Source organism: Chamaea fasciata, unplaced genomic scaffold, assembly GCF_029207755.1.
Source record: "Chamaea fasciata isolate MVZ Bird 193981 ecotype frontalis unplaced genomic scaffold, bChaFas1.0.hap1 SCAF_1, whole genome shotgun sequence".
Classification (NCBI taxonomy): domain Eukaryota; kingdom Metazoa; phylum Chordata; class Aves; order Passeriformes; family Sylviidae; genus Chamaea; species Chamaea fasciata.
The window spans coordinates 149,509,692-149,535,542 of record NW_027094086.1 but is presented as its reverse complement, the minus strand read 5'-3'; the positions used below and the strand labels follow the sequence as shown (position 1 = coordinate 149,535,542).

The 25,851-nt window shown below is 43.7% G+C and overlaps 1 protein-coding gene across 4 annotated transcripts in view; it reads left to right on the top strand.

Moving 5' to 3' along the window:
• Positions 1-25,851, top strand: part of CRHR2 (corticotropin releasing hormone receptor 2) — a 138,918-nt gene that overhangs the window by 65,112 nt on the left and 47,955 nt on the right. For 2 of the 4 annotated variants that reach the window (XM_066201645.1, XM_066201654.1), the window contains 2 exons: positions 8,795-8,880; positions 15,646-15,752. In XM_066201645.1, the coding sequence (XP_066057742.1) occupies positions 8,795-8,880; positions 15,646-15,752 (193 nt within the window). Of the gene's footprint in view, positions 1-8,794; positions 8,881-9,573; positions 10,842-15,645; positions 15,753-25,851 lie in introns of those variants that run through there. The other 2 variants (XM_066201664.1, XM_066201673.1) reach the window with 2 other exon arrangements.

The window sequence follows — 25,851 nt, the reverse complement described above, 5'->3', positions numbered from 1 at the left end:
GAAATGCTAAGCTTGAGTATGGACTTGGAATGTTTATTATCTCTTATCTATTTATAGTATTTACAGACTCATGCACCGTGAGCTCTAACTAGTATGCCAGGAAAACAAGGTAAAATGGAGAGCTTCTAACTCTTTTTAAGGTTATTTGAGTGATAAGTACCCGATACTAAGGTGATATTTATCTTATTTATGTTTTTGTCTTAATAATGAACACCCAAGGCCCACAATGCGGACTTTTTTCACCCAATTACAGTAAACCACCTAAACCCATGAAGAAGAAGGAAGAAGAAGGTGAAGAAGGACGACAAAGACAACATCCAAAATCCTCCATTTTGACTTTAGTGTATTACTGTACACTAAAACCCCAAATTCTAAGTTTCTGGGACTCCAGCACTGGGTGTTTTTGTAGTTTCCAGCAGTCCAAGTGTCAGTGACTTGCTGAAGTACAAATGATGTCCCTGTTATCTTCTTTTGTATGTGATACCTGGCCTTCCAGGAGTGATTAATTTGAGTAACTGGGTGTGGAAATAAGCCCAGCACAAATGCCAGAATTTTATTGTGCAACAGGTTTTTGGGGAGTCATACAATTTCTAGTTTCTGTTCATCTAGAAGTGGAGAAGTTTGGGTTGGGAGTTTGGTTTGACTTTTATTTTTTGTTGGGCTTTCTTTTTCCTCTGTTTATTTTTTTTTTCTTGTGCTGAAAACCAGGTGAAGGGAAAAGGGGATAACCCGAGGAATAGTGCTTTGTAATCTCCCTATTTCATCTTTCTTCCTAAAGATACGTGGAGGTGTGAGCTGGAAACCTTTGGGTTCTATATGTGCTCACACCTGGGGATGTGCTGTCTCAGGGATTTACCTGCAGACTGCACAAAGCCTTGGGAGGCTGCAGGCAGGATTAACCAAGCATTTGTCAAGTGCTGCTGAGCCTCTCCACTGGGTTTTCTCTCTCTGTCTTCTGGGTGTTCCCTCAGCTGTTTCTGTAACAGCACAGCCCTGACATTTCAGAACAAAGAGTTTCCTCAATCACAAGCCAGGAAATAATTTCTTAAGGAAACTAATGTCATATAGGGATAATAATTATATAATTGAATAATAATTCTTTTATTATTCATTAATAGGAGGGCTATCACAGGAGCTATAAGCAATTTGGGATGAGGAGGGTAGCTTCCAGGATGATTCCCAAGTCATCCTTGTGGTGATTGTCTTGAGAAAGGGCAAGTTTGGGAATTGCCTGCCACTGCCCTCACCTCAATCCCGAAACAATTCAAAATGAAGCTGTGAAGAAACAAGAGTATTTACTATAAAAGAGTTGTATTTTATGGAACAAGTTTTGCTAACCCTGGAGGCATGAGGAGTGAAAAATATTGCAAGACATTGTGTTCCCTGGGGTGAACCATGTGGGGATCAGAAAGTCAAACAGAATATGTGGGATTTTTTGTGAGAAGTTTTACACTAGCAGGTGTTTCACTGAACAAGGTTGAAAAGAGCCACTTTGCTGACAGTTCTGCACAATTCAGTCTGTGGGGTCTCTCCAGTATCACTGCCTGCTGCCAGGAGCCCCAGCCTGCGGCAAGGAGAGCTCAAGGCCAGGTTGGACAGGGCTTGGAGCAACCTGGTCTCATGGAAGGTGTCCCTGCCCATGGCAGCGGGGTGGAACTGGATCATTTTGAAGACTTTTCCAACCCAGAATACTCTGTGATCCTCTGTACAAACAGAACTCAGTACCTCAAGTGCCCTCAGTCCTTGTAGGGTGCCTTGGGCTAGAAACCCAGAGGAATGTTTTTCTAAACTCTGAAGGAGCCTGGAGCACTTCTAATCTTCTGAGAGGTTCTGTTCCTGCCTTTGCTTTTGACCTGTTCTGTGGCCTGGGTGAATCACTTGAGCTCTTCAGCAGATGGGAAATCGATGCAGCAAGTGAGGATAATTAGGCTGCTCAAGCTTCTTGTAAACCTTTTTAGGATTTCTTGGCAAAGGAAAACAATAGAAAACTCACCAAGGTTCCTAATGTGCTTGTAAGCCTGAGGACATCAAGCTGAGCCAGACAGGGCTGAGTTTAGAAATATTTTTCTAGGGGAACATTTCTTTCCTAAATTATGATTTATCTGCCTTCCAAGACATTCCTATAAGTGCATTATATTTCAGTACAAATTAACTCCCCCCCAAAAAAAAAAAACAAAAACAAAAACAAACAAACAAAAAAAAACAACAAACAACCCAGCTGTGACATCCAGAGAAAATCTCTTGGCTTTCAGGTCGATGTTGGCTGATGTTCAAAGCAATAAGCATCAGTTTGGATACCCGTTCTTGCCTCTCCTTATTTTTGTCAGAATATCCCTCATTCACAAATAAAATATGTGGAGAGACATTCTTTTTATTTTTTTTCCAGTCTCCTGGATGTCACAATTATGCTGCTGTCACTTAGGATTTCTAGAAATAGTAGGCAATTGTCCTGATGCTTTGTGAATCCTACCTGGCTCAAGCTTGTCACTGCAACAATCAGAAAAAAATAAAGCACCAGAGAGGGAGGGTGGCACATGAATAAATAATTTATAGCCCCATGATTCAGCCCCTATTTTTAGAAGCTTGCTGTTTTTCTGAGGCTTTGAAAAGGGGCTAAGAATAGTCTATACATGAAGTGATGTGTGCCTTATGCAACACAGGGTTTTTTCTGTCTCATTTGATCTGACTCCTATGAAATCTGGGCATCCAATCTCAGGAATTTGTATCATGAAGTTCCTGCTTGATTTACTGGGGATCATGGTGCATAAGTACCTAAGAGAATTTTTTTTTGCCTAATACCAAGCAAAATGTCCTATTTTGAACATTAAATGAATAAAAATTGTTTGGAGGAGACACTGAGAGAATCTTGCAATGTCCCAGTGATTAGAACCCCCTGTGAAAAAAGAATCCTTTAAACTGGGTTCCAATTCCTCATGAAATCCAATATTGGAAGAGACCAGAGTTGAACTCCCTGTTTTGAGCAACTCCTGGGCTACAACATTCAGCACTGGGATATTTGGGGTTTACTCCTGTGTTCTTTCAAGGTATCTAAAATTTTTCTTCAGGGTTGGTAAAACCCGGGTCCAATTTACATTTACCAAACCTGCCAAGTGATTTTTGCTGCCCCAAAACTGTGTATTTCAAACTCCATTTATTCAGCTCAGAAGATGATATCCAGCTTTAATCATGGCACTGAGACAAAGCAGGTTTTCTCCACTGTCTCTCCTGATTTTACAGACCAGCATATCACAGAAAACATTTTAATTTATATTTAAGGGAAAACCTCACTTACTTGGGCTTGCTTTCCATTGGAAAATTTGGCATAAACACCTTCATGCTGGGGGCACCATGGGCTGCTGTGCTGTGCCCTGAAGCCAGAGTAGGAAGGGATTGGTGAGATGTGGACAAGACTGGCTGCTAGTTGATATTGTAAAATTACGGGGTTGAACTCCACCTGTGGCAAATATGCAGAACTAACCTACCCTGAAAAGGATGAGAAATTGCTCAGCTAGGTCAGAGGGCAGTACAGGGGCAAAAACAGTTCAATAGTTGTCTTAAAAAGTAAGGAAAAAATATAGATATAGGATACCAACAAAAAAGAATCACACTGGAGGAACTTACCAAGACTGTCTGTAATAGTTTTACAAAATAATTACTGAAAATTCTTGGGGCTTCCACTTTTTAATCTTCACTGAACAAGTCCTGTGGGTAGGGAGGTGGATGATGTGACCCACTGTGCTCTTGCAAGGTGTTCATTGCATCTCTGCCCCTCTGCCACAGTCACTCCTAACCCCAGTTCCCAAGACCCTGAGTGTGTTCAGAGGGGGTTCTGGTTTGTGATTGATGGACCCTTCATTTCAGCTCAACTGACAGAATCAGCAAGCTGTCAAAGCAGTCACATACCCTCAGCTCAGGGATTAACAGGCTGTCTTATTTATTTATTCATTTTTCTGTTTATTCCCTTCACTCCAGTAGCTGATGAACTTGTCTCAAGGTTCCATGGCTGCTCTGTAGAATTCAGGAGATGAAAGGCATAAATAGCCAGAGAAGTCAGATTTCCATTTTCATGATAACTGGAAATGTAAACCATGTCAAAAAGTCATCTACATGAAGCATGGCAAGACAAGTCAAATCTCTTTCAAAACCAGCTTAGTTCCAGTTGTCAGGGACAAGATCCATTACAGCAGTGCCTGCATGAAGTGTCTGGAATTGTCTTTCACTCACTAATGACTGGGAGGAAGTGATGAACTTCCTGCTGAGAACGACATCCACTTACCTTTACCCAGTGCTCCTGTCTCCTGTTTGTGTCGTGCCTTTATTGGACTTTTACTGACTGAACACAAGCCTGCCACCAGGCCAATCCATACATATTGAGTTACCACTACCTGAAAGGCTTTGTGTTCTTCAACAGGGTCAATAAAGGAAGAAAAATACAAAAATACCACTCATCAAACACTTGGCTTTACATACCCAATTTGGAAATGCAACATCATCTGCAGTTAGAAATGAAATTAAGGGCTAGGTTTTACCTCATAAACTGATGCAGAACATTTTACCTGAGCTGTGTTTCAAAGCTGTTCCAGAAGATGATTTTATGCGGTTAATCACAGAACCACAGGGTGGCTGAGATCTGGTCCAACCCCCCTGCAGGACCACCTGCAGCCAGATGTCCAGGAGCATGTCTTAAAAAGTTTTTAAGTATCTTCAAAAAGGGAGACTCTCCAACTCCCTGGGCAACCTGTTCCAGTGTTCTCTTACCCTCACAGCAAAAATATGTCAGTGGATTCCAAGGAGCAGACAAATCACAGTTGGGATGACAAATTTTGGATGTTGCTGCTCCATTTTCTGTTTAGACATGCACTGAGTCTCTGGCAGTGTTATTAATAAAGTGTAATAAATCAGGGTGGAATTCATTTTACATGACCGTAGATGACTAAAAGACACATTTCTGTTTGGGTAGAGGTCCTTGAGCTGGAGTGTGAAAAACTGCTCTCATGCCATGCAAGTTTTCCCAGAATTAATCTGTAGTACTGGTGCTGAGTTGCAGGAATGCTGAAGAGAGTTATGGGAAAACTGGAAACAGAGTTTGGATGTCTCCCCACTTTATCAAACACCAGAGTGTGAGGAGTCCTTCAAAACGAATAAATAAAAGTCTGTGAGTTTCTCTCATGTCCTTCCATGTCAGATGAAAATCATTTTTTTGTTATTTTAATATTTTAATAATTATCAATTATTATTGATGTATGGGCTCAAATCTGGTTTGATCAGCTTGTTTTTATTGAAACGACAAATATGTCATAGTTTCTTAAAAGTTCTGTTGGCCCTGAAAACAGACAGAGATGTGATTATCACAGTCTGGGTTTTTTTGATAAATGCAACACTAATTTTCTTCTGCATTCAAGGAACTTTGAATTGAATTTCTCACTTGCTCTTAAATGGTTTTACTCCACTGAGAATAAAGTTCAGGCTCTATATAGTGTGGGTGTATCGGCATGTGTGTATAAAAACATAAAAGTGAGACATTCCTGTAGGTGTTTGATTGTTTATCTGGATATGTTCTGTGAGATCTGTAAAATATTAGACTGAGCTGGACTTTCCCAAGAGCTGGAGTCAGGGAGGATTGGGTATCCCAGTTGTATTCCAGCCAGTGTAGCCATGCTCAGATCTTTTGCCTACCCTTTTGTGATGTGGAATGAAGTTTTTCAGGGGTGGAGACCCGTTTCACATCCCCTTGGAGTCCATGAGAGCTTCAAATGGTGCTGCGGCTGCTGTTGTGTATCTGGGCTCTGCCTGCTGTCCTCGGCTTTCCTGGTGGAATATAACTCTGATCCACACCCCTGAGTCAGCCCTTAGGGGAAGTAGGACAATGCGTTTGTAGCCTGGAGGGGTTGAAATACCTCCTGTGAAAGCTGGAAACCCTGAGCACTCCTGGAGATTCCTTTCTGTTCAGGCAGTTCCCTTTTACCTCCCTGCCTGTCTCCTGGAGTGATGATTAAGCAGAAGAAACCAGGAGGCACAAATCTACAACAGAAGGAAATCAGCATCTTTAAAGTGGAAAAAGAGACCATAGACTGTGGCACAGGAGTGAATATTGGATGATGTGTCAAGAGCTCTGTGCATGAAGCCTGATTGCTGCCTGTGCCATCCTGAGTCATCTACTGCTCCTTATTCATTTGCATGAACATTAAATCTCCTTGTCCAGTTGTGTTATGTGAGTGCAAGTGCACACAGAGGATGAATGATCACATGTTGCAAGCACCAAACCTTTATTGTGTGTATTCCTTCTTGAGAATAAAGTCAGGAAGGAAGGGGAAATTGTAAGAAGAGAAAGTATGCTGACATACTTTCTTCAGTATATCATTTGTCTAGGAAAATGAAATTTTACACAATTGTTTTTCAGCTAGGAAAAAAATAGTGCTAATAGCTGTTTTTTTATTATTAGCTCTTGTTGCCCTAGAAAGATCATGTGAGTGTTTTTTTCTTCTTGGGTGTTCATTGTTTGTTTCTACAGTGTAGTTCTCTATTTTGATTCTTCCTTTTTTTTTTTTTTTTGTGACAATCATTAAGCAAATACTGAACTTAAACCATTGTCTTTCTGCACACAGTGCATGAACAAGAGTTGCTTCCTCCAGGTGTCTCCAGTGAGGCTCTTACCTCACCCACTAGATGAGATGTTTCTCCTTTAAAGCACTGGCTTAGAGCTGCATTATGTCATTGAAAAAGAGAGAGAAAGAGAGAGAGAAAGAAAGAGAGTAAGAAAGGATTAAAGAGGGGAAGGGAAGGGAAGGGAAGGGAAGGGAAGGGAAGGGAAGGGAAGGGAAGGGAAGGGAAGGGAAGGGAAGGGAAGGGAAGGGAAGGGAAGGGAAGGGAAGGGAAGGGAAGGGAAGGGAAGGGAAGGGAAGGGAAGGGAAGGGAAGGGAAGGGAAGGGAAGGGAAGGGAAGGGAAGGGAAGGGAAGGGAAGGGAAGGGAAGGGAAGGGAAGGGAAGGGAAGGGAAGGGAAGGGAAGGGAAGGGAAGGGAAGGGAAGGGGGGAGGGAGGGAGGGAGGGAGGGAGGGAGGGAGGGAAGGAAGGAAGGAAGGAAGGAAGGAAGGAAGGAAGAAAGAAAGGAAGAAAGAAAGAAAGAAAGAAAGAAAGAAAGAAAGAAAGAAAGAAAGAAAGAAAGAAAGAAAGAAAGAAAGAAAGAAAGAAAGAAAGAAGAAGAAAGAAAGAAAGAAAGAAAGAAAGGAAAGTAATCTTTACACCTTTACTGTGGGGTTTAAATTAGTAATGACAACTAGAGTTTGGAATGAGAGATTCCCAGAAGCCAGATCTGCTTGCTGCTGTTGTTTGTTGTTTCTGAGAAGTGACTGATAGTGGAGGAGATGCTGGACTAGACAAATTCAGAGTTTGACTTTCCCCCCTCCTGTTCGTCCCCTCACCGTGTGGGAGATGTGCTGTGACAGCTCAAAGAGCTACACTGATGTGGGTTGTACATTCCCGGTGCTTCACAGGGTGGATTGTGTTTGTGGTCTCCACAGCTGAGCTGGAGGGATACAACCAGGGAAAATGAAGAGTCAGAATGAGTAAAACGAGGGTTTGAATTAATAAAATAAGGGTTTCCTGTGAGCAGTATCCTGGAAGTGGGACTCAACATCCGACTAAGCATCAGCTCATGTGGAGAGTCAGGAGTTTGCTGCAGAGGCTCAAAATCAGCAACAATTCTGCACAGAGAGCTTCTGCACTGGCCAAAGGAGGGGACAAATGCAAGGGGTTTTAGGGATGTAAATCGGATCCTACCACCTAAACCCCACTCAGATTGTTTTGTTTTGTTTGGCTTCGTCACTCCAAAAAGAAACAGTGGAAAAGTGCAAATAGACAAGAGCAATGTGAAAATTCAGTGGTTGTGTGGATGTGGTGTCATGTGGAGCCTCTGCAGGGACTGTTACTTGTTGACTTCCCTTCTCTGTAAGACAAAGCACCTTTTCAAAGTCTCTTTACCTTTTTCAAAACCACCTTTTTAAAAGTCTCTTTACCTTTTTTCAAGGGCTGGGGTCAGTAGCATATCTAGGACCATTTGATTTTCCTGTACTAACTGCCCATGGCAAAGGCCCAAAAAGAAATTGGGTAAAGGGCAGCAACAACATCATAAAGAGTGCATCAGGAAGTTGCCTTTATTTGTCCTTTGGGGATCTTTCTGGATTTCCTGTTTTATTTTAATTCTCTTGTTTCTAAGAAACATTTTAAAATAAGAACAGAAAAAAACCCAAGAACCTCTTGGGTTTGGGATTGGATGTGCCTCTGATTATTGGAGGAAGGTTTGTACAGGAACACTGCAGCTTTCCCTCAGAATTCCTTGGGATGAAGAGAGTACTTGCCAGGAATTGAACTCTCCTCTTCACCCCAGTATTGCCACATGTAGTTCCCAGAGCCCTGCAGGGTGACATTGAATATGGGCATTAAATCTCTGTTTCAGTAATTTTTGATTTTCAGTCATGATCTGCGAACTGGCACCTTGGGAAAATACCAGGAATGGTTTCAGTTGCAATGTTCTCATACCTTTGCTGTGTTCTGAATTCACATTCTGGGAGAAAAAACTATTAATAAATACCTTTAAATACTTGTTGTCTGTAGATGTGTTGGTTATTTATTTCTCCTCTTCTCAGTGGGTGGCTCCAGTCCTCACAGAAGTGGGATAAATTGATTTGCCTTGTAAATAATCTGTTCTGTCAATCTTTTCTTGAACCTGTGAAATGTCTAGGCTGTTTCAAGTCCAGCACAGAGTGTTCATCTCTCTTTTATTTTGGTCTGTACCAGGAAATGCCTACAGAGAATGCCTGGGCAATGGGACATGGGCTTCCAAGATAAACTACTCTCAGTGCGAGCCTATTCTGGATGACAAGGTCTGTATTTTTCCCTTCATTCTTCTCAATGACATTTCTCAGCATAATGAGTGCAAAACTAAACTTAAGGTTAACCTGCTAATTTGGGACTTCTGAGAGAGATTCCATTTCTGTCTCTACAACAAAACCTCCCTGTGAGTTGAGGCAAATCACTTATCCTCTCTCCATATCCCCTACTCAATGTGTTTTTTTTAAAAAGGATGCTTTATCTCGCTCTGTCCCTGATGATGTGTGTTTATGCAGATTTTTCCTAGCTCTGTTCAGAGCCTACAGCTGCTACAGTAAATGTTAGTAATAATAACAATAAGACCTAAAGCCTCTTTGGCACTAAAAAATAAGTTCAGCCAGCTGATTCCAACCTATATCTGCCCATTCTGAGGTCTCATCAACAACTGACCTTTACAGATCTCAGTGTCATTTCTCCTTAAGCAAATATGTAAAGGGGCAGCAACAGAAAAAATACATAAAAAGTAGACTCAGGACCCAGATGTCTTTAGGAGATTGAACAGGACTTATCAGATTTAAATTAGCATATGGGGTGCAGTTCCTTCGGAAGGGCTGTGAGGAATTATGCAAAGCCCTTTCCTTTCCAGATGTCTCAGGAACATCATAGACATTTTAGACGTTCACCCTCACACTGTTTAAGCCTTCAAGCCCTTCATACTCTTCCTCTTCCTCCTGTGTTGAGTGCTGTGGTGGGACACAACCCCACAAAGGCTTTGTGCTGTCTCTGCCAGGAGTGGCTTTTCCCTCTAGGAGCCAGGGTGGAGCCCAGCAGCTCAGACTGGTTTGTTTTGGGATTCGTTCATCTCATCCTGTCCTTGTAGTTGTGCCATGCCAGGGACAGAGAGGAGGAAGATGAGAGCCCACATTTAATCCTCAGGGACTCTCTGGAGTGGTGCTGCCCCCAAAAGAGCCAGGATGTACTTTGGCTGTGGTGCAGATCCATCCTGTGAGATCCACGTGCTTGGTCAGTGTGGGTTGTCACCAGTGAATCAGAAAACAAATCACAACACACCAGCGGCTGAGGAAGGCCTGTTCTTACCCCCTGGCTAATTTAATCCTCCATCCTCTTCTTAGAGGCTCCCAGGAATTAAGAAAAGTTGTACCAGTACCTGGCTGCCACCCAGAGGGACATTCAAGGTGTTCTGGCATGGTGAAGAGGCCCCCATGGCAATTTAGGCCAACCTAAGCTGGGACCACCCCAGTGCAGCCCCTCCATACAATTCATCCCCATTGAAAATGAAAAGCTAACTTGCAGCTGGGTCGTGTTTTTGGATGAATCACGTCCCTAAACCATCTCAGTGCATTGCTGTAGGAGTGCTGGGGCCAACACCAGCTGGGGGACTGGGAGGGACAGACTGAACATGTCCTAAAAGTGGGCAGGAGAGGGGATGTGGAGCAGCCAGTGCTGATTTGGAGAATGAGGAGCAGAGCTGGGCAAAGACTCAGTGTCTGTGATGGGGTTTAGGTGGTGCAGGAAACCTGAGCTGGGAGCAGTGAGCTGCACCCACTCAGGAAAACGCTGCTGCATTTTAATAACACTCATGTGTTTGCATGGCTCCCAACAATGGCTGGCTGTGCATGAGCAAATACAGAGGGGTTTTATTTGAAGAGGCTGGAGAAGCGTCGTGACTACAGAACAGGATTATTCCCTTTGCTGTGTTTTTGCTTTTAAAAACTTTGCAGCTATGGTGATAGCTTGAAACTCCTTAAATAGCATGTTTCTTAAACGGATGAAAGTGCAGATGTTCCCCCACCCTTGCTTACAGAGGCTTAAAAACTCATTTATTAGATCTTTAAAGATTTGTGACAAGCTTTGCAAATATTAATATTTGTGAATATTTTTGAAATCTCTCATAATGCTCAGTGTTACGGATGAATACTTTGTGATCTCACAAAAAGAAAAAAAAAAGGAAAAAAGGAACAATCCCCACAGATTTGCTCCATTTTGATTAAAGGTGAGATTCAGACACACAAGTGAATCTATTGTTATTTATTGAGTTTAGCAAATGCTAAATATCAGTAAGGGGTTAATGCCCTGTGATTTGTGTTTATTTTTAATTCAAAAAAACCAACACTTGTTTTAAGCTTGACCACTCAGAGGCAGAGTGCTAAAGAATCACATGGTTTTAATTCAGTGATTGCTAACAGGGGATAGGAGCAGGACTTTGCAACATCAATCCCATGCTTTATGGCAGAGTTTTGGTAAAGTAGCAATAGAAATTCCAGGGTTGTTTCAGCTGTAGCTCAGTCTTAGGGGGCATCAGCTCAGTAACACACATGCCCTGGGTTATATTAATGCATCATTGCTCTGCTTGTGGTTGAGACCTGTAGCAGTAGCTGATAAAACTCTGTCCTGAGTCTAATTTGCTGCTCTGACTGAGATCTAGTTCCTCCAGTGTAGTTGTGTGGTGTAGTTTAAAATGTCCCAGTGTCTCCATGCATCTGGCAGGTGACTGTCCTTCGGAATACCTGTCCTTCATGTCCAGAGAAGGGAACAGAGCTGGGGAAGGCTCCAGAGCACCAGGAGTGGCTGAGGGAGCCGGGAAAGGGGCTCAGGCTGGAGAAAAGGAGGCTCAGGGGGGACCCTGTGGCTCTGCACAACAGGAGGGGACAGCTGGGGAGTCGGGCTCTGCTCCCAGGGAACAGGGACAGGAGGAGAGGGAGCAGCCTCAGGCTGGTCCAGGGGAAGTTTAGAGTGGATATTTGCGAAAATTTCTTCAGTGAAAGGGTTTTCAGACCCTGGAACAGGCTGCCCAGGACAGTGGTGGAGTCACCATCCCGGAAAGTGTTCAAAAAACTTGAGGATGTGGCATCTGGGGACAGGGTTTAGTAGTGAACAGGGCGATGCTGAGGAGATGGTTGGAGTCAATGATCTTAGAGGTCTTTTCCAACCTTAAAATTTCTAATTCAGCAGCAGCCATGGAGGTCAGTCACCAGGGCCAGCTGGAGTCACAATTAGTGTCCCCAGTGCACCTCAGACAAGGTGCCTGTGTGTGCACAACTACTTCTAAGCCTTGCCTTGGGTGGGTGCCCAGGTGTTGGTGTCCTCATGTCAGACTGAATCTCACCCTCTGAACAAACAGTTGGCTCCTCCTCCAGGCACAGGAGCGCAGGAGCAAGATACAGAAATAATTTTGATCCAGCTGGCTGTTTGGTGGCACGAAGTGTGACAAATGGAAAGATTCTCCTCAGCCTACAAGCTCCTGTGTTGAAAGGGCCTTCACTGCACCCAACACAAATCTCTGCTCTTCTTAGAACAGTGAGCGTCTCAGGCAGCAAAAGATACATCTTAGCCTCCAAAAAGAGCTATAAATCAGGAACTTTGGTGTTGTGGTCTGTGGCAGCTGTACGTGAATTTGCTTCTGCTGATGTTTTGAGGTGGCTTCAAGCTGAGTAGCTGAGTTAGCACCACGCTGGGCTCAGACTAATGTATCCTGCGTAGAGCACAGTCTCATCAGCCACAGCAGCTCCCAGCTGGCTCAGAACTGGGAAAGCAGTGAGCTCAGAGTCATCTGGGATGACACAGATACTTCCCAGTTGCTTCTGAAACTCTGTGGAGAGGTGTCCTTATGCTGTGCTGGTGCTGAGATCATCCTGGCACCAGGAGGAAATCGGAAGTGGCTGACTGGCAGTGGCGTGTGGAGCCTCCCAGGGAGACGGGAGCTGTAAACACTGGCAGGACCTGTCAGTAAGTTCTGTTAGAGGAAGTAAGATCCTTGTCACATGGTCTAAGAGTGCTGCTATTAGGTGGTTATTGGCTCAAATCACTCTCTGAATTGTTTAGGACAGGTTAAGCAGTCGCATTCTAGCTGCAGCAAGGGGAGAAGTGCCTTAGACAGAATGACTCTTGTCATTAGCCTGAAGCCTGCCTGTGGGGAGCCCACCATGCCTTGGATGTGCAAAGTGAGTGAAGGTAAAGACATTGTGCTGTCATTCCTCACTTTACCTGCTAGGAGCTGGTGGGAGAGCCTCTGCCCTGCCTGGTGTAAGGTGATTGTCATGCCTGATATCATGGAATGGGATTGCAGAGGTGTGACCTGCTGGCAGGGGGTGAAAACATCTCTGGATCTCCCATCTCTGGAGTCCCCATGCCTGGATTCCCCATGCCTGGATATCCCATCCCTGGAAGTGTTCCAGGTCAGGTTGGACCAGGTCAGGGGCTCTGAGCAACCTGGTCTAGTAGCTGGCACTCCTGACCATGGCAGGAATCATCATTAAGGTCCCTTCTGACCCAAACCACTCCAGGATTCTACGATCTCCTTCTCTAGCTCATTTCTAATCTAGCAACCCCCCTCCTAAGCCTGAATAGAATTTAAATCTTTGTTTTAGTGAAGTGAAGCATCTTCCTGTAAGCAGGAGGATATTGGGAAACATGAGAAGGTTGTTGACATTTTAGATGTATCAGTGTCCAAGAGGGCGAGCCAGAAAAAAGCTGTGCAAGTATTTTACATGAGCTGAGCTTTGGGGGAACAAACACGTGATTTTCTGGGCACGTGCTTTTCAGCCCTGAAGGTGTTGCCTCCCATTCCAGCAGAAATGCAGATTGCATGTAGGCTGGTGGAAAGTGATCTTGCCACCCTGTCAGCTTGGTTTTCCATAAAGCACCAAGGCAGTTCTTGTTTCTATCATATTTGAATTTGCCTTCAGGAAACCTTGTTTGGCGTCAGAAGCAGAAAATACGAAAGTCGTGCCTGTTTGTCCTTTAGCAGCAGTTCATCAGATAGGAGCTTAATAATGTTATTTTTCCAGTTAATCTTCTCATGTTTTGAACCACACCTTCTTAAAACTTGAGTGAAGTTAAAATAGTGATCAGGAGCCAAAGGGGGGTGAGACTTAAAGAGCAGGAACCTCGTGCTGGAAAATCACGAGGTTTGCCATCTTCCAGGAGATTCCTAGCACTAATTGAGCAATTCTGAAAAATGTTCTTAGTCAGATGGGTCTGGGTCTTGATAGTGCTGCGAGAAGCAGTGAGTTGGATTCCATGATCCTTTTGGATCCCTTGAGATGTTCTGTGATCCTCTGGCTCTGGGAATTAAGCAGGAGAGTCAATGAGCCCTGCAGTTTGCCAGGGAGTTGTTGAATAAAACAGCATTGCACAGGTGGGCATCTCAGGTCAAGTGAGTTTTCTTTCCCTTCAGGTGTCCCCTCGACTGAAGGATAAATAAAACACAGTGTGGAATTTGCATTCCTCAGCTTCCTTTTGTTGCTTTTTTTTCTTTTCACCTCCAGGCAATTCAGAAAATGGGCCCGTGGATGGAGAAGTTTATTTCAGGGGATTTTACAATAGACTTAAAAATATTCTGTGTGGTTGAGTTCTGTCCAGAAACAGCACATTACACTGTGAGCTGAAGATATAGGCAGGTTTCATCATAAAAATGATTCCAAGAGAGCTCCCTGGCTCTCTGGCAAAGTGCTGGAAGATGCTCATCTTCACAGAACAATGGAACAGATTAACTACAGCTGCTGGTTGTAGTTTCAGCCAAACATTCATTCACTGACAAACTCCTTTCACTGCAGTAAAATGTTAAGGGAAATTGTAAGGGGTAAAAAATTAAAAAAAAAAAAAAAGAAAGAAAGAAAAAGAAGAAGAAGAAGAAATTCAACTATTTTTTTTTTTTTTAATGATGCCATTTGTAGGATTTTACTTTCATATTTTTGTCACCAGGGAGGAAATGCAAGTGGTTGGTTTTTAAGAGCCTTGTTCTTCTGAAGGAGGGAAACATCCCAACGTGGGGAAAGAGCCACTTAACTTGAAAAGAAATAAATGACAAAACAAATAAATATATTTTTGAGGGGCGTTTAGTCTCCCAGTAGCAACTCTCTTTTTAGCCAGCTTCAGTATTTATCTGAATAGTGTCTTTCTACTTCTTCCTAGCCAGGCAAAGAGAGGAGATTCTTCTCCTTTCTCCAAAGCAGCCCACCAATAAATATGTTTCTGCAAGGTCAAGTTTTGGCCACTAAATCCCTAAACTCACTGATTTAAATGGGAGCACTTCTCTACTTACTTTTTTGTTTACAGGATCAAGCACCTACCAACAATCTCCTTCACTTCCTAGGAAACAGACACTGATAGAGGAAATACAACCATGTATTTGGGTTGCTGTAAAAAACAACAGGGTCCCTGGTTTGTCAGGCTCTCCCAGAACTGAAGGGACACCACTGGGTTCCAGCTCTTTTAGTCTGCATTGGTTCTGCCCTGAGTTTGAAGGATAAAGATCAAGATCATTGCCTGCAAGGAATGTCCCTCAGAGGAAAATCTGCCTGTTTGGGAAGGGCTTGTTATTTATTGTTACTGACATTTTTGTGTGAAAACCAAGCCATTTGAGTAGGAAAATGGCATAACCTGGCTCATTAAGACCATGCTGTTTCCTAAGAAAATAATGTTTTATAACTTTTGAAACTCTGAGAAGATGTGTCTTTGGTAGGTTTGTTGCCTAAAATGACAAAGGTTTAAAATAAGAAAACCTGAGGAAATGGAGAAAGAAACAGGAAAAAAAAGGGAAAAATTGGGACAAAACCACTTTTTTTTGCAGATATTTGTAAGAAACTTTGGACAAATCCCAAACTGAAATGGCACCAAGCCTGTACTTGTGTGCCTGGGCAATGCGTTTGCCTTACACAGAGGCATCAGCCCTGGGACTGTTATGTCGTTGTAAAGTTGAGAAAATTAACTACTGTTTTCTGAAGTGATGAACTGTTCCTGAATGCCAGTGCTTGGAGAGAGATGCTGATTTAACCCTGTTGTCTCTTTACCTCCAGAGGAAGTATGCGCTCCATTACAAGATTGCTCTCATCATAAACTACCTGGGGCACTGTATTTCAGTAGGGGCCCTCATAGTTGCCTTTATGCTTTTCTTGTGCTTGAGGTGAGTAATGTGTTTGCATGTTTCTAACTCGGTTGGGTGACGTTTTCTGGGTTGCTCCAGCCCTCTCATGACTCTGTCCAGGTCGTGGATGGTCCTGAAAGTGGTTGTTGTGGCTTTTATGTTCCGTGGTTTTGCTGACTAATGTGCTGTATGAGCTCCTCCTGAGCGTAGGAGCTAAAGCCTCTTTGGATTCAGGGAAAGAACTGAACATGATTTATTGATGCAGAAAAAAAAAAAAAAATAAAAAAATCAGTGAGCAGTGTTCTTCGTTAAGGGAGACCGGGATCTGAGTGTGTCAAGTTGCAGGTTTTGGGGGCAAGTTTTGTTTCCTCACAAGGCAGAACATGGTAATATCTTGCATTCCCTGACAGCTAAAACCCAGATCTAAACCAAAGGAGACAGAACGAAATCTTTCCATTTTGCTTTGGGTTAATTTTGGGTTTCCTTTCATTCAAGGGCTTAGAAGTTTTCTTAAATAAAAAGGGAATATCATTAGTGAAGTTTAATCCCCAGCAGTGCTCGTGAAATGATGAATGCAAATCAAGGAGACTGCATAGAAACCCCTCCCTGAACTGGTCCAGGATGCAGAAGAGATTTGGCAAAAGATGTCAGTGAAAGCAGAGTTAAGGCTGCAGGGTGGGGAAAGGACAGGAGGAAAGGCAAATTAGTGAAAAACAAGTGGATGTGGATCAGTATTCATATGTATGTCCACAACCTGAATCACAGGAATATATTTTCATAGGAGTGGCCTGGTGGGTTAATAATGTATTATTTCTGGGATTCCATGACAGGCATTTCTGTATAATTCGTGCTGTGTTGTCCAGGAAAGTTCAACCTGAACTTAAACCAGCTCCACTGACTGCTGTGCAGTGATAATCCGTAAGAAAAACCTTGTCCTAATAGCAGAGGATAAACTGTGGGTGGAGGACATCCTCCCCCTGCCTAGGATTACAACAGGATGATTGACAGTGACAGAATTACTGTTTTCCTGGAGCAGAGCATCCCTAAAGTCTTAGCTAAATCTTCTGAGCATTCCTAACAAGGCTTTTTCTAATAATAATAAGAATCTCCTCGCACTCCAGCATCTCTAAACAGAATAATCTATGCTAAACAAAAAACCCGACACCTTAAAACATTAAATGAGAACTTCCATGATGCATCAATTTAAACTTCCATTTCAAACCCTCTATAGTGCATATAAAACTAATTCCCACAGTGCTTGGAGACCTGAATTAATTTGCACTGAATAAAGAATGCAAATTATTCATTGAAGTAACTATATCCCCTGCTTTTATGCTCAGTCTTTTATAAATGCTTGAGTAAATAAAAAACAATTTAGGTAGGATGGTATAAGTGTATCCAGCTTCAAACGCAGAGGTGGCCCAACTGAATTCTTCTGAATTGTTCTTCTGTTATTTAAACTTAAAGGTTTAAATTTTGCAGTCAGCTTCAACATTAAAAGCAACAACTGAGTAGTGGCAATTAAGTACTTCGCTGTGAATTGAGGTAGCCCATCTTTTCAAACTCACGTGGTGTCAATCAGAATGTATCCAATGTGCAGCCAGAGTTAACCAGTGTGAGATTCCTCAAGGTCTGTCCAAAGCTCTGGAGATGTTCCAGTGAAGGCAACCCAAATTTATGTTTCATTGCAGGTTGTTGCTACCCGAATTTTGGGTTATGGACATCTTCATCACATTTACCTCTATAAAGTGCCCCAAGAACATATCAGTTTTGATAATCAATTTCTATTATTCGGGGCTTTTTTTTTTTTTTTTTACTGTTTTGTTTTGGATGGAAGAAGGTATGCTGGAATTGGGTGAGAAAATTTAGGTAATTCCTGGCCAAAAAAATACAATCTTATAGCTCCTAATCTTGACATAAATTAGAAATCTGTCAGTTCTTTATTCCTGCCCCACTCCATCCATCTACCCCACTCCATGAGTCCTTGCTGAGGGTGAAAATAGAGGAGACTTCCAGGAAGATTCAAGTTTTACATCTGCTCCCAATTTTTATGCTTCTCCCTCATGACCTGCTCGATTTTCCTTTGCTCTGTCAGTGCAGGTGGATCCCAAAGGGAGCCCTGTCTCAAGGGGGAGGCTGGAGCACACCTGCTCTGCTGCTGGCAAGGCTTTGGGATCTCTCACTCTGGGGGATTTAGGAGCAGGTGAAACATTTAGCTGGCATGGCAAAAGGTGCTGCTGTGGTGTTCAGCTGATCAGGAGGGTGTTCTGCTTTTGGAAATGAGCTTCACCATCACTGGTGCTGCCCCAGCCCAGTGGGACTTAGTCCTCCAACTTAGTCCTCAGTTGTGCTGAAGTAGGAAGGGGGAAGGAACTGGATTGCGACCCTATTTTTCCAAATTTATCCTGTCACCTTGCACCCAGCTTCATTCTTCCTCAATTCCTCAAGCAGCTTCATCCTTCATTCACATCCTCCACCCTCCATTTAGCAGAAAAATCCTACTGCCCTGAACACTGAGGAATCACATGTTTTAAGGGTCAGGAATCTCAGATGTAGCAGCAGGTGATGAAATCATCTGCCATTTGTGTCCTTGAGACCCCAGCACAACTGGGAAAGGATGAGAGCTCAGCCAGGGCTCCCTTTTGCTATCAAGACCCATTTTAACTTTGTTTTCTCCAGTTCTGTCCCGTCTGAACCTGAGCAATGGCAAACAAGCCAGTAAACATTTCATTTAGCACCTAAATGCTAAAAAGTGAAGGAGAGCGCTTGATTATTGCTGGCACACTGGCTGAATGTCAGTGAGTCACTGAGGCAGCTCCTGAAGGTCCAAGTCATTTTCTCAAGGTCTAAATGTAGGTGGTCCTAAAATTGTGAGAGCCATGCTGTCTGTACCATGCAAAACCAAACAAACTCACCAACTAAAAAGAATACACCAAGAAGGAAAAACAAAGAATTTGTACACAAAGTGTGCTGTAGAGATGGATTGATCTCCAGTCCAAGGCCCTGGAGAGATTTGCTCAGGGCATTTCACTTGGTGTTGTTGAATGGATCTGCACTGCTGGGATTCTCACAGTCTGTCTGTTCTCATTAATAGTCAAGGTTTGCTCCCTCCCTCAGGTGCACACAGGCAGCTCCCACTGACTCAGCCTCATCATCCCACTGAATCACAATCTCACACTGCTGAAGCAGAAACTTTCCAAAGGAGGAATCCTGCTATCAGCAATACCAATCAAGCTGAAGTAAAAGAAAAAAAGAAAAAAAAAAAGAAAAAAAAATCCAAAGGATTAAAATACTTCTTTTGAATCACATTTTTCCTTTGCTGTTGCTGATAATGCAGAAACCCAAATTGCTTTGTCCTGGATTTTCCCTCGTCGCTGTGCTTTTAGAGCATCCTCTGAGGTAGAATAGGAGTCCTTTGTAAAACTCCTGACTTGTTATTAAACAATGTGCTGGCAGTGGCCAGCAGTGACCTGGGTGGATTCCATCAGAAGAAGTTTTATTTGTGCAGTGGTTATCAGACAAGAAATAGGGGAAGAAAGGTATTTGTTCTGGGAAGCATCCATGTCCCTGCTGAGTTTTGAATCCAATAAAGGACGGTGCTGACAAGAAGATAGGCTGGAGATTAAAAATGGCATGTCCTTGCTGGATAAAGGCAGCTCTAAAAACAACCAAACCCACAAACATTGTCATAACATCTTTTGTTACTACTCTGGTGGCAGTGAAAGCAAATTGAGGTTTTGAGGGAAATTCTGCTTTCCTGTGGCCCTTAAATTTAGCTCTTTCTTTTTCCCCAGTAAAGCATCTGATAGGTTGTTTTTTTTTTTTTCTCATAGGCCTGGGGTAGCGTCCCTGTTCTTTCTTATGATTACATACAGATTTCCTAAATCCCAAATATTATTTCTCCCCAAAAGACTGGAACATTTTTTTTTCCTAAAACAATATAGTCACTTCTTTTTCTCTCCTTTGCCCCCAAACCATCTCCTCTACTTTCCTTTATCCTCTCCTGTTCCAAGCTCCTTTGAACTACCCTGTTGCTCTTCAGTCTGGTGCAGGATTGGCAGGATTTCTGCTGCAGGCCTCTGCAGTTTGTAAGAATGGAAGTGTTTGATTAAATGATTTGTAGAAACCTGTCAGGAGAAAGGCAGAGCATCAATACAGAGCAGGTTTCATAGAGCAAAGTGATGTGACACCTCTCAGAACCTGCAGACTGAGGATATCTCAGGTGGGCAGATCTGCACAGATTAGTTCTGGTTTGCATTTAAAAGGATGAGGTTTCTGATGTGATTAGGGCAGAGCAGGCTCCACATCTAAGGCACAATCCTTTCTTCTTGTGCAGCAAGAAGAAAGCAAAGTTCCAGGTCAGGACATCACCTAACAGAGTTCATGTCAGTGCTCCATGTCCCCCCCCTCATCTCCTGCCTTCCCACCCAGCCTAGTTCAGTCTGTTCCATCTGTCACTTCCATAGCAGAGCCTTCATTAATGATTCAGGCTCGTGGCAATTTTAAACTTCCCCTTAACTCCTGGGGTGGGTGCAATGGCTGTGGGTTTGAGCACAGCTCTGTCCCACCCTGTAACAGTCCACAGTGAAGTCCACAGAGAAAGGCAGGAATGAAAATCACGGAACTCTGTAAAAAAGAACAAACCAAATGAAGGGGCCATCTTTAAATAGAGAACATCTGAAGTGCCTGTACTGCCTGAGTCTCTGTGAAGAGCCTCCTCTGATGAACTCAGATGAAGGCCAGAAACACTTTTGCTATTGATTAACCCCAGGCCATTGCCTTTGCTTCCCACTGCCTTTACTCACCCCCTCTTCATCTCACATCTGTGGGACTTGTTCTTTACACTCCTTGTATGGAGCCTACCCCACACAAAACAAAACCCCAGAGAGCAGGGCCCTCATGAGCTCCTGGAATAATACCAGTAATTAAAAGTGTGCCCAGAGAGCTCTGATCTCAAAATGTAAAAGGTTTCACAGGCTGCATCTGAAATCGTGGTATTGTCACCTGGCACAATGAAAGCCACTGAGGAGTGTTGTTGCTGCCTGTAAACACATCACCACTGGATAAACGCTGGGAACTGAAGAGCTGCTCGATCAAGGACAGTGTCAGTGCAAGAAAAAATGGGTATAGGTGCTCCACAGACAGATTTGTGAGTGGATATGAAAGGATGATTTCCAGCCCATAGAGCTGAGGGGTCCCAGAGCAGTGTGGTAGAGGAAAAAATTTAAGTTGGAGTCATACTTGAGTATCAGGAATTTATGAAATGGTTTTGCTCAGTTCCTTTCTTCACCTGAGGTTTGGAGGCCACTTCCTATCCTGTGCTAGAAATATGTTACTGCTGGTGTATTTCTGCTGCTGCCGCCAAGATTTTGGCTCTGAGTTTTTGGAGATGGACATGAACTTGTTTGAATTCTGATTATAGAACTGCTCTTACAAAATCTAGATGTATGTTGACTGACAAGCTAAAACTTGTCTGTGTTCTGCTTCGGATGATGATGGGGTGGGTTTGGGAACAGTGGAGAAAACATTGCAACTTTTCCAAGATTTCAGAGAAAGGAGGAAAGCAAAGTTTGGTCTTTGGATTTTATATATGAATCATGCTCAGGAGTGCAATTTGATTAAAAAAAAAAACAAAAACACATCCTGAGTCATCTCTGGGAAAGAAAATCAGAGAATATGTTTTCAAGATGATGTTTAGAGTTGTGAACTGCAGATGCACCTGCAGCCGTTCAAGTGCTAAATGGTTCAATTTCAGTTTTCACCCATGGAATTGCACATGTAGGTCCCTCACTAACTCCACTGTAGTTGTTCAGAACTCAGGAACCTTCTCTTCTGCCTAACCTAAGACATAATTTAGGTGCTGGAGCGTGTCCAGAGAAGGGAATGGAGCTGGGGAAGGGGCTGGAGCCCGAGGAGCGGCTGAGGGAGCTGGGAAAGGGGCTCAGCCTGGAGAAAAGGAGGCGCGGGGGGGACCTTGTGGCTCTGCACAACTCCCTGACAGGAGGGGACAGCCGGGGGGGGTCGGACTCTGCTCCAAGGAACAGGGGCAGGAGGAAAGGAAATAGCCTGAAATTGTGTCAGGGGAAGTTTAGGTTGGATATTGGGGAAAATTTCTTCACTGAAAGGCTGGTCAGGCGTTGGAACAGGGTGCCCAGGGCAGTGGCAGACTCACCATCCCTGTAAATGCTCAAAAAACGTGGATGTGGCTCTTGGGGACAGAGTTTAGTGGTGCTGGGTCAATGGTTGTACTTGATGATCTTGGAGGGCTTTTCCAACCTAAACATTTCCACGGTTCTGTGAATTCTGCTGCTTCACATTGCTCTGTCAGCTAAAATATGAGAGAGGGGAGAGGTGGATGCTTCTGTCACCCCTAAATGGGCCATGGACACCCCTGGCAGCCTCTGGGTTACCTCTGCTTGTTATAGGAACACCAGCTTCCCTGGGGATGTGCCCAGGCTGAGCCACTGGACACAATTCCTAATGCCCAGTGAGCACCATCAGAATGAGGAATTTAGACCGAGCACAGGAATGATTATTTGGTAGGTTTCCAATCTTTCCTGAATTCCTGGCCAAATGCTCCGAAATAATTAAGTATTTCACACCATGTCTTGGTGTAAATGAGGCCAAGGAGAGTGTGAACTGCAGCATCAGCAGCTCAGACTTTCCTCCTTGGTTTATCACCACAGGATCTGCAAGTGTAGATAATGTAATAAACTTCGCTAATCGTGTAATTGTATTAAAAGTTTTTTAAAAAAGCATAACCTTTGAATTCTCTAGCTGGTCATTTAAATGAATTTGGTTTCAGATTTTTTTTTTTTTTTTTTGTATAATCCCATAAGGGAATTATGAATGAGGACATGGTGTGCACTCTTATTTCCCAAACAGTAGCTGTAAGCCAGAACAACTATGAGCTCTCACTGTCTGCCTTCTGAAGTCCTGTCTCTGATTTGTGCAATCCCATTGCAGTGGTCAGTTTCCATGGAAAACATTCACCTTTCCACAGTGAGGACTGATAATTACAACCTGTGTCAGAAAACCTGAGTTGCAAGGTGTTTTCTGCTCAAAAAGATACTTTACACCCCTGATTTCTCTTTGTTCAAAAACTATTGGCATCTGACCACCGTTTAGCAGAGCAAATGAGAGCAGAGTCCTAAATGTTTTTCTTCAGCCACAATCACATGCTGGACTAAATGAAGTCATCTGGGTTTTTTATCATTCTTGTGAAAATTGGGAGTTTTCTCCAGTGGATGACTTGACGGCCCAGTCAAGGTTGGAGTTGTGTTCTTGGAGTACGCAGGGTTTCAATTACCCCTTATTTAAGCAGTGAGCACAGCCAGTCTGGGGCTGCCCAGCCTGTTGTGTGTTGTGTTGGCTGCACCCTTCCCACCCCTGGAACAGCAGTGCTGAAAAGCCTTTGTGTCTAAAGCAGGCAGGATGCCCCATGTCCTGCCATTAAAAACTGGTTTGAAGGCAGGAGAGTGAAGCTTTGGAAAAGACAAATGCACAGACGGTCCCACAGTTGGTTTATTTTTAGGGTCTCTGCACATCCTAAATACTCATGGAAGCTGCTGCTTCTCTTCACCTGAGCATTTCACTTCTGTCCTCGTGATAAAGCTGTCACTTCCTTCCAGGCTCCCATTCTTCCCTTGCTTTTCCTGTGGGAATATTTACATTCCCCCAGGCAACTGCCACCAAGAAGCTGATTTTCCCTGCCAGCCTCTCCAGCTGCTGTTCCCATCTGGAAGCATTAGGGGTTCCAGAATACGTGCACTGATTGAGCACACAGGGGAAACCATGGGGACCTCAGGGGAGCCTTCCATGTGGGTGAAAGCAAATAGGCCCTGACAGGCACAGAGCCTGGGAAATAACTTGCTGTGAGGTACTCCTCCCACTCCGTGCCATTTATGGGTTATACATGTGCTCTGCCTGCCCTAGAAAAGACTGAAGAGGGGAAATGGTTTTTAGGTATTGTCCGTGATTCTCCTTCTGGTGTGTTGCATGGAATGGGAAGGGCTCCAGCAAAGTGTGCTCCTATTTCTCCTATTAACTGTTTCCAGAGAGACTTTGAGACAGCAGTCTTAATTGAACATCATTATTAATGGAATACTACATGAATTAATAGAAGGTTTCCAAGCTTCCTTAATAAAGTGTTCATTTACAATTATTTTTATGCAGATGATTCAACTAATTCAGCGAGCTTTCAACCACTCTGGCACATTATTATGATTGTTAATGCTAATTGTTTGTCTCATGCTTTGAATCAGAAAATAGTGGCTCTGTGCATCCCAGAGGAAAAATACTACTGTATGGATAGAGTGAGAAAAAACCCAGTAAATCAACAGAAAGCTACTTCGAGTTTTACCAGGGCTATTTATAGATGTCCATTTCTGAAATCAGTGAGGCCACCTTTACAGAAAGAGTTGATGGGATTTTCTTTCTGCCTTTCCAGATCTCACAATTTTGCAAGTCAAAAGAATGGGGTTTCTACTTCTCTGCTTTCTCTGCCGAATCACACAATTAAGGTCATTTGGTGGAAATAATTAGTGGGACATCCTCTCTCTGCCAACAGTTGGAAGCTCTTTCTGCCCACCTCTGACCCAGGCTGCAGTCAGCTGCTGGAGAATTTGGCTTTTTTTTTTCTCCTTGCTGCTGTTTTCCTTCATGGAAGCCCAGCTCTGACACCCTGCACAAGAGGCAGTTCAGGATGCTGGTGGTAGAAAACCAAGTCAGGAAACAACATGGTCTGTTCTCAGATCAAATAAAGGGGTTGTTGTGTGCAATTTCTCATAGTACACCTGGCTCTTGATTTACTAATTAAAAAGGCCAAGGAAAAGCATGTCGGCTTTCACCTTAATTGCTTCTTCATGTCCAACCTGCCGCAGGGCTGAGCCAAGTGCTCTGCGTGTGTGGTGAGAGGGAGGCTCATCACAGATCCCAGATAATCTCATCTGGTTTGGCCAGCACAGCCACAGACAGGCTCTGGGACTCTGGATTCACTGCAAGACACACATCTTCCTATAGACCCATGGAGATACACTGAGGTTGGGGTTAGACCTCTAACCATTGACTCCAACCATTAATCCAGCACTGCCAGGTCCACCACTAAACCCTGTCCCCAAGTGCCACATCTAAATGTTTTTTAACACTTCCAGGGGTGGTGACTCCATGATCACCCTGGGCAGGCTGTTCCAGTGCCTGATCACCCTTTCAGCAAAGAAATTTTTCCTAAAACCCAATCTAAACCTTCCCTGGTGCACCTTGAGGCCGTTTCCTCTGGTCCTGTCCCTTGTTGCCTGGGAGCAGAGCCCGACCCCCACGTGGCTGCATCCTCCTGTCAGGGAGTTCTAGAGAGTGGGGAGGTCCCCCCTGAGCCTCCTTTTCTGCAGACTAAACACCCCCAGTCCTCAGCTGCTCCTCATGAAACCTGTGCTCCAGATTCTTCCCCAGCTTTCTTTCCCCAGCTTTCTCTGTACAAGCTCCAATACTTTTGTCCCCAAATTCTTGCAAATATAAAACCAGGCACTTCATAACTCAGTCTCCCATGAGAGTGTGCTGTCACTTGCTACACTCCTCTACCCCAAACCTCACATCACCAACCTTTGAAACGGGTTTGGTGTCATGTAGACCAACCCATGGCGAAAAAATCACAAAATTCTCCTGGTGACACTGTGCTTGGAGCCAGGTATTGACGATCTGCTGGCCCTGCCTCTTCCTTCCTTCATCATTCCCTCCAAATGGAAGGATAGAGAACAGTATTTGTGCTTCTTGTGCCTTGATCAATTGTCTGGGTCGTGAAGACATGAAGACATGAGGACATCTCTGCTCAAACCCACAGCAGGACTCCTGTGCATCAGGCCCTCATGAGAAACTCCTGCCCTTTCAGGAGGAGGTGTCTGGTTATTCAGCATGGAAAGCACTGGTTCTTAAGAAATCATGAGGAACCAATAAACCCTTTCATTTACAAAGCCAAGATGCCTCCAGGGGAAAAATCTTTTCTCTCCATGTCAGAAATTGTCTGTCCTTTTCTCCTCTCACGGAAATCCTTTTCCTTCTGACTGCCCCTTCGCTCGGGGTGACACACACCCCTTGCTTGTGCCTGTCTGACCTTGCTGTGTTTCAGGGGGATATTTCCTGCCTA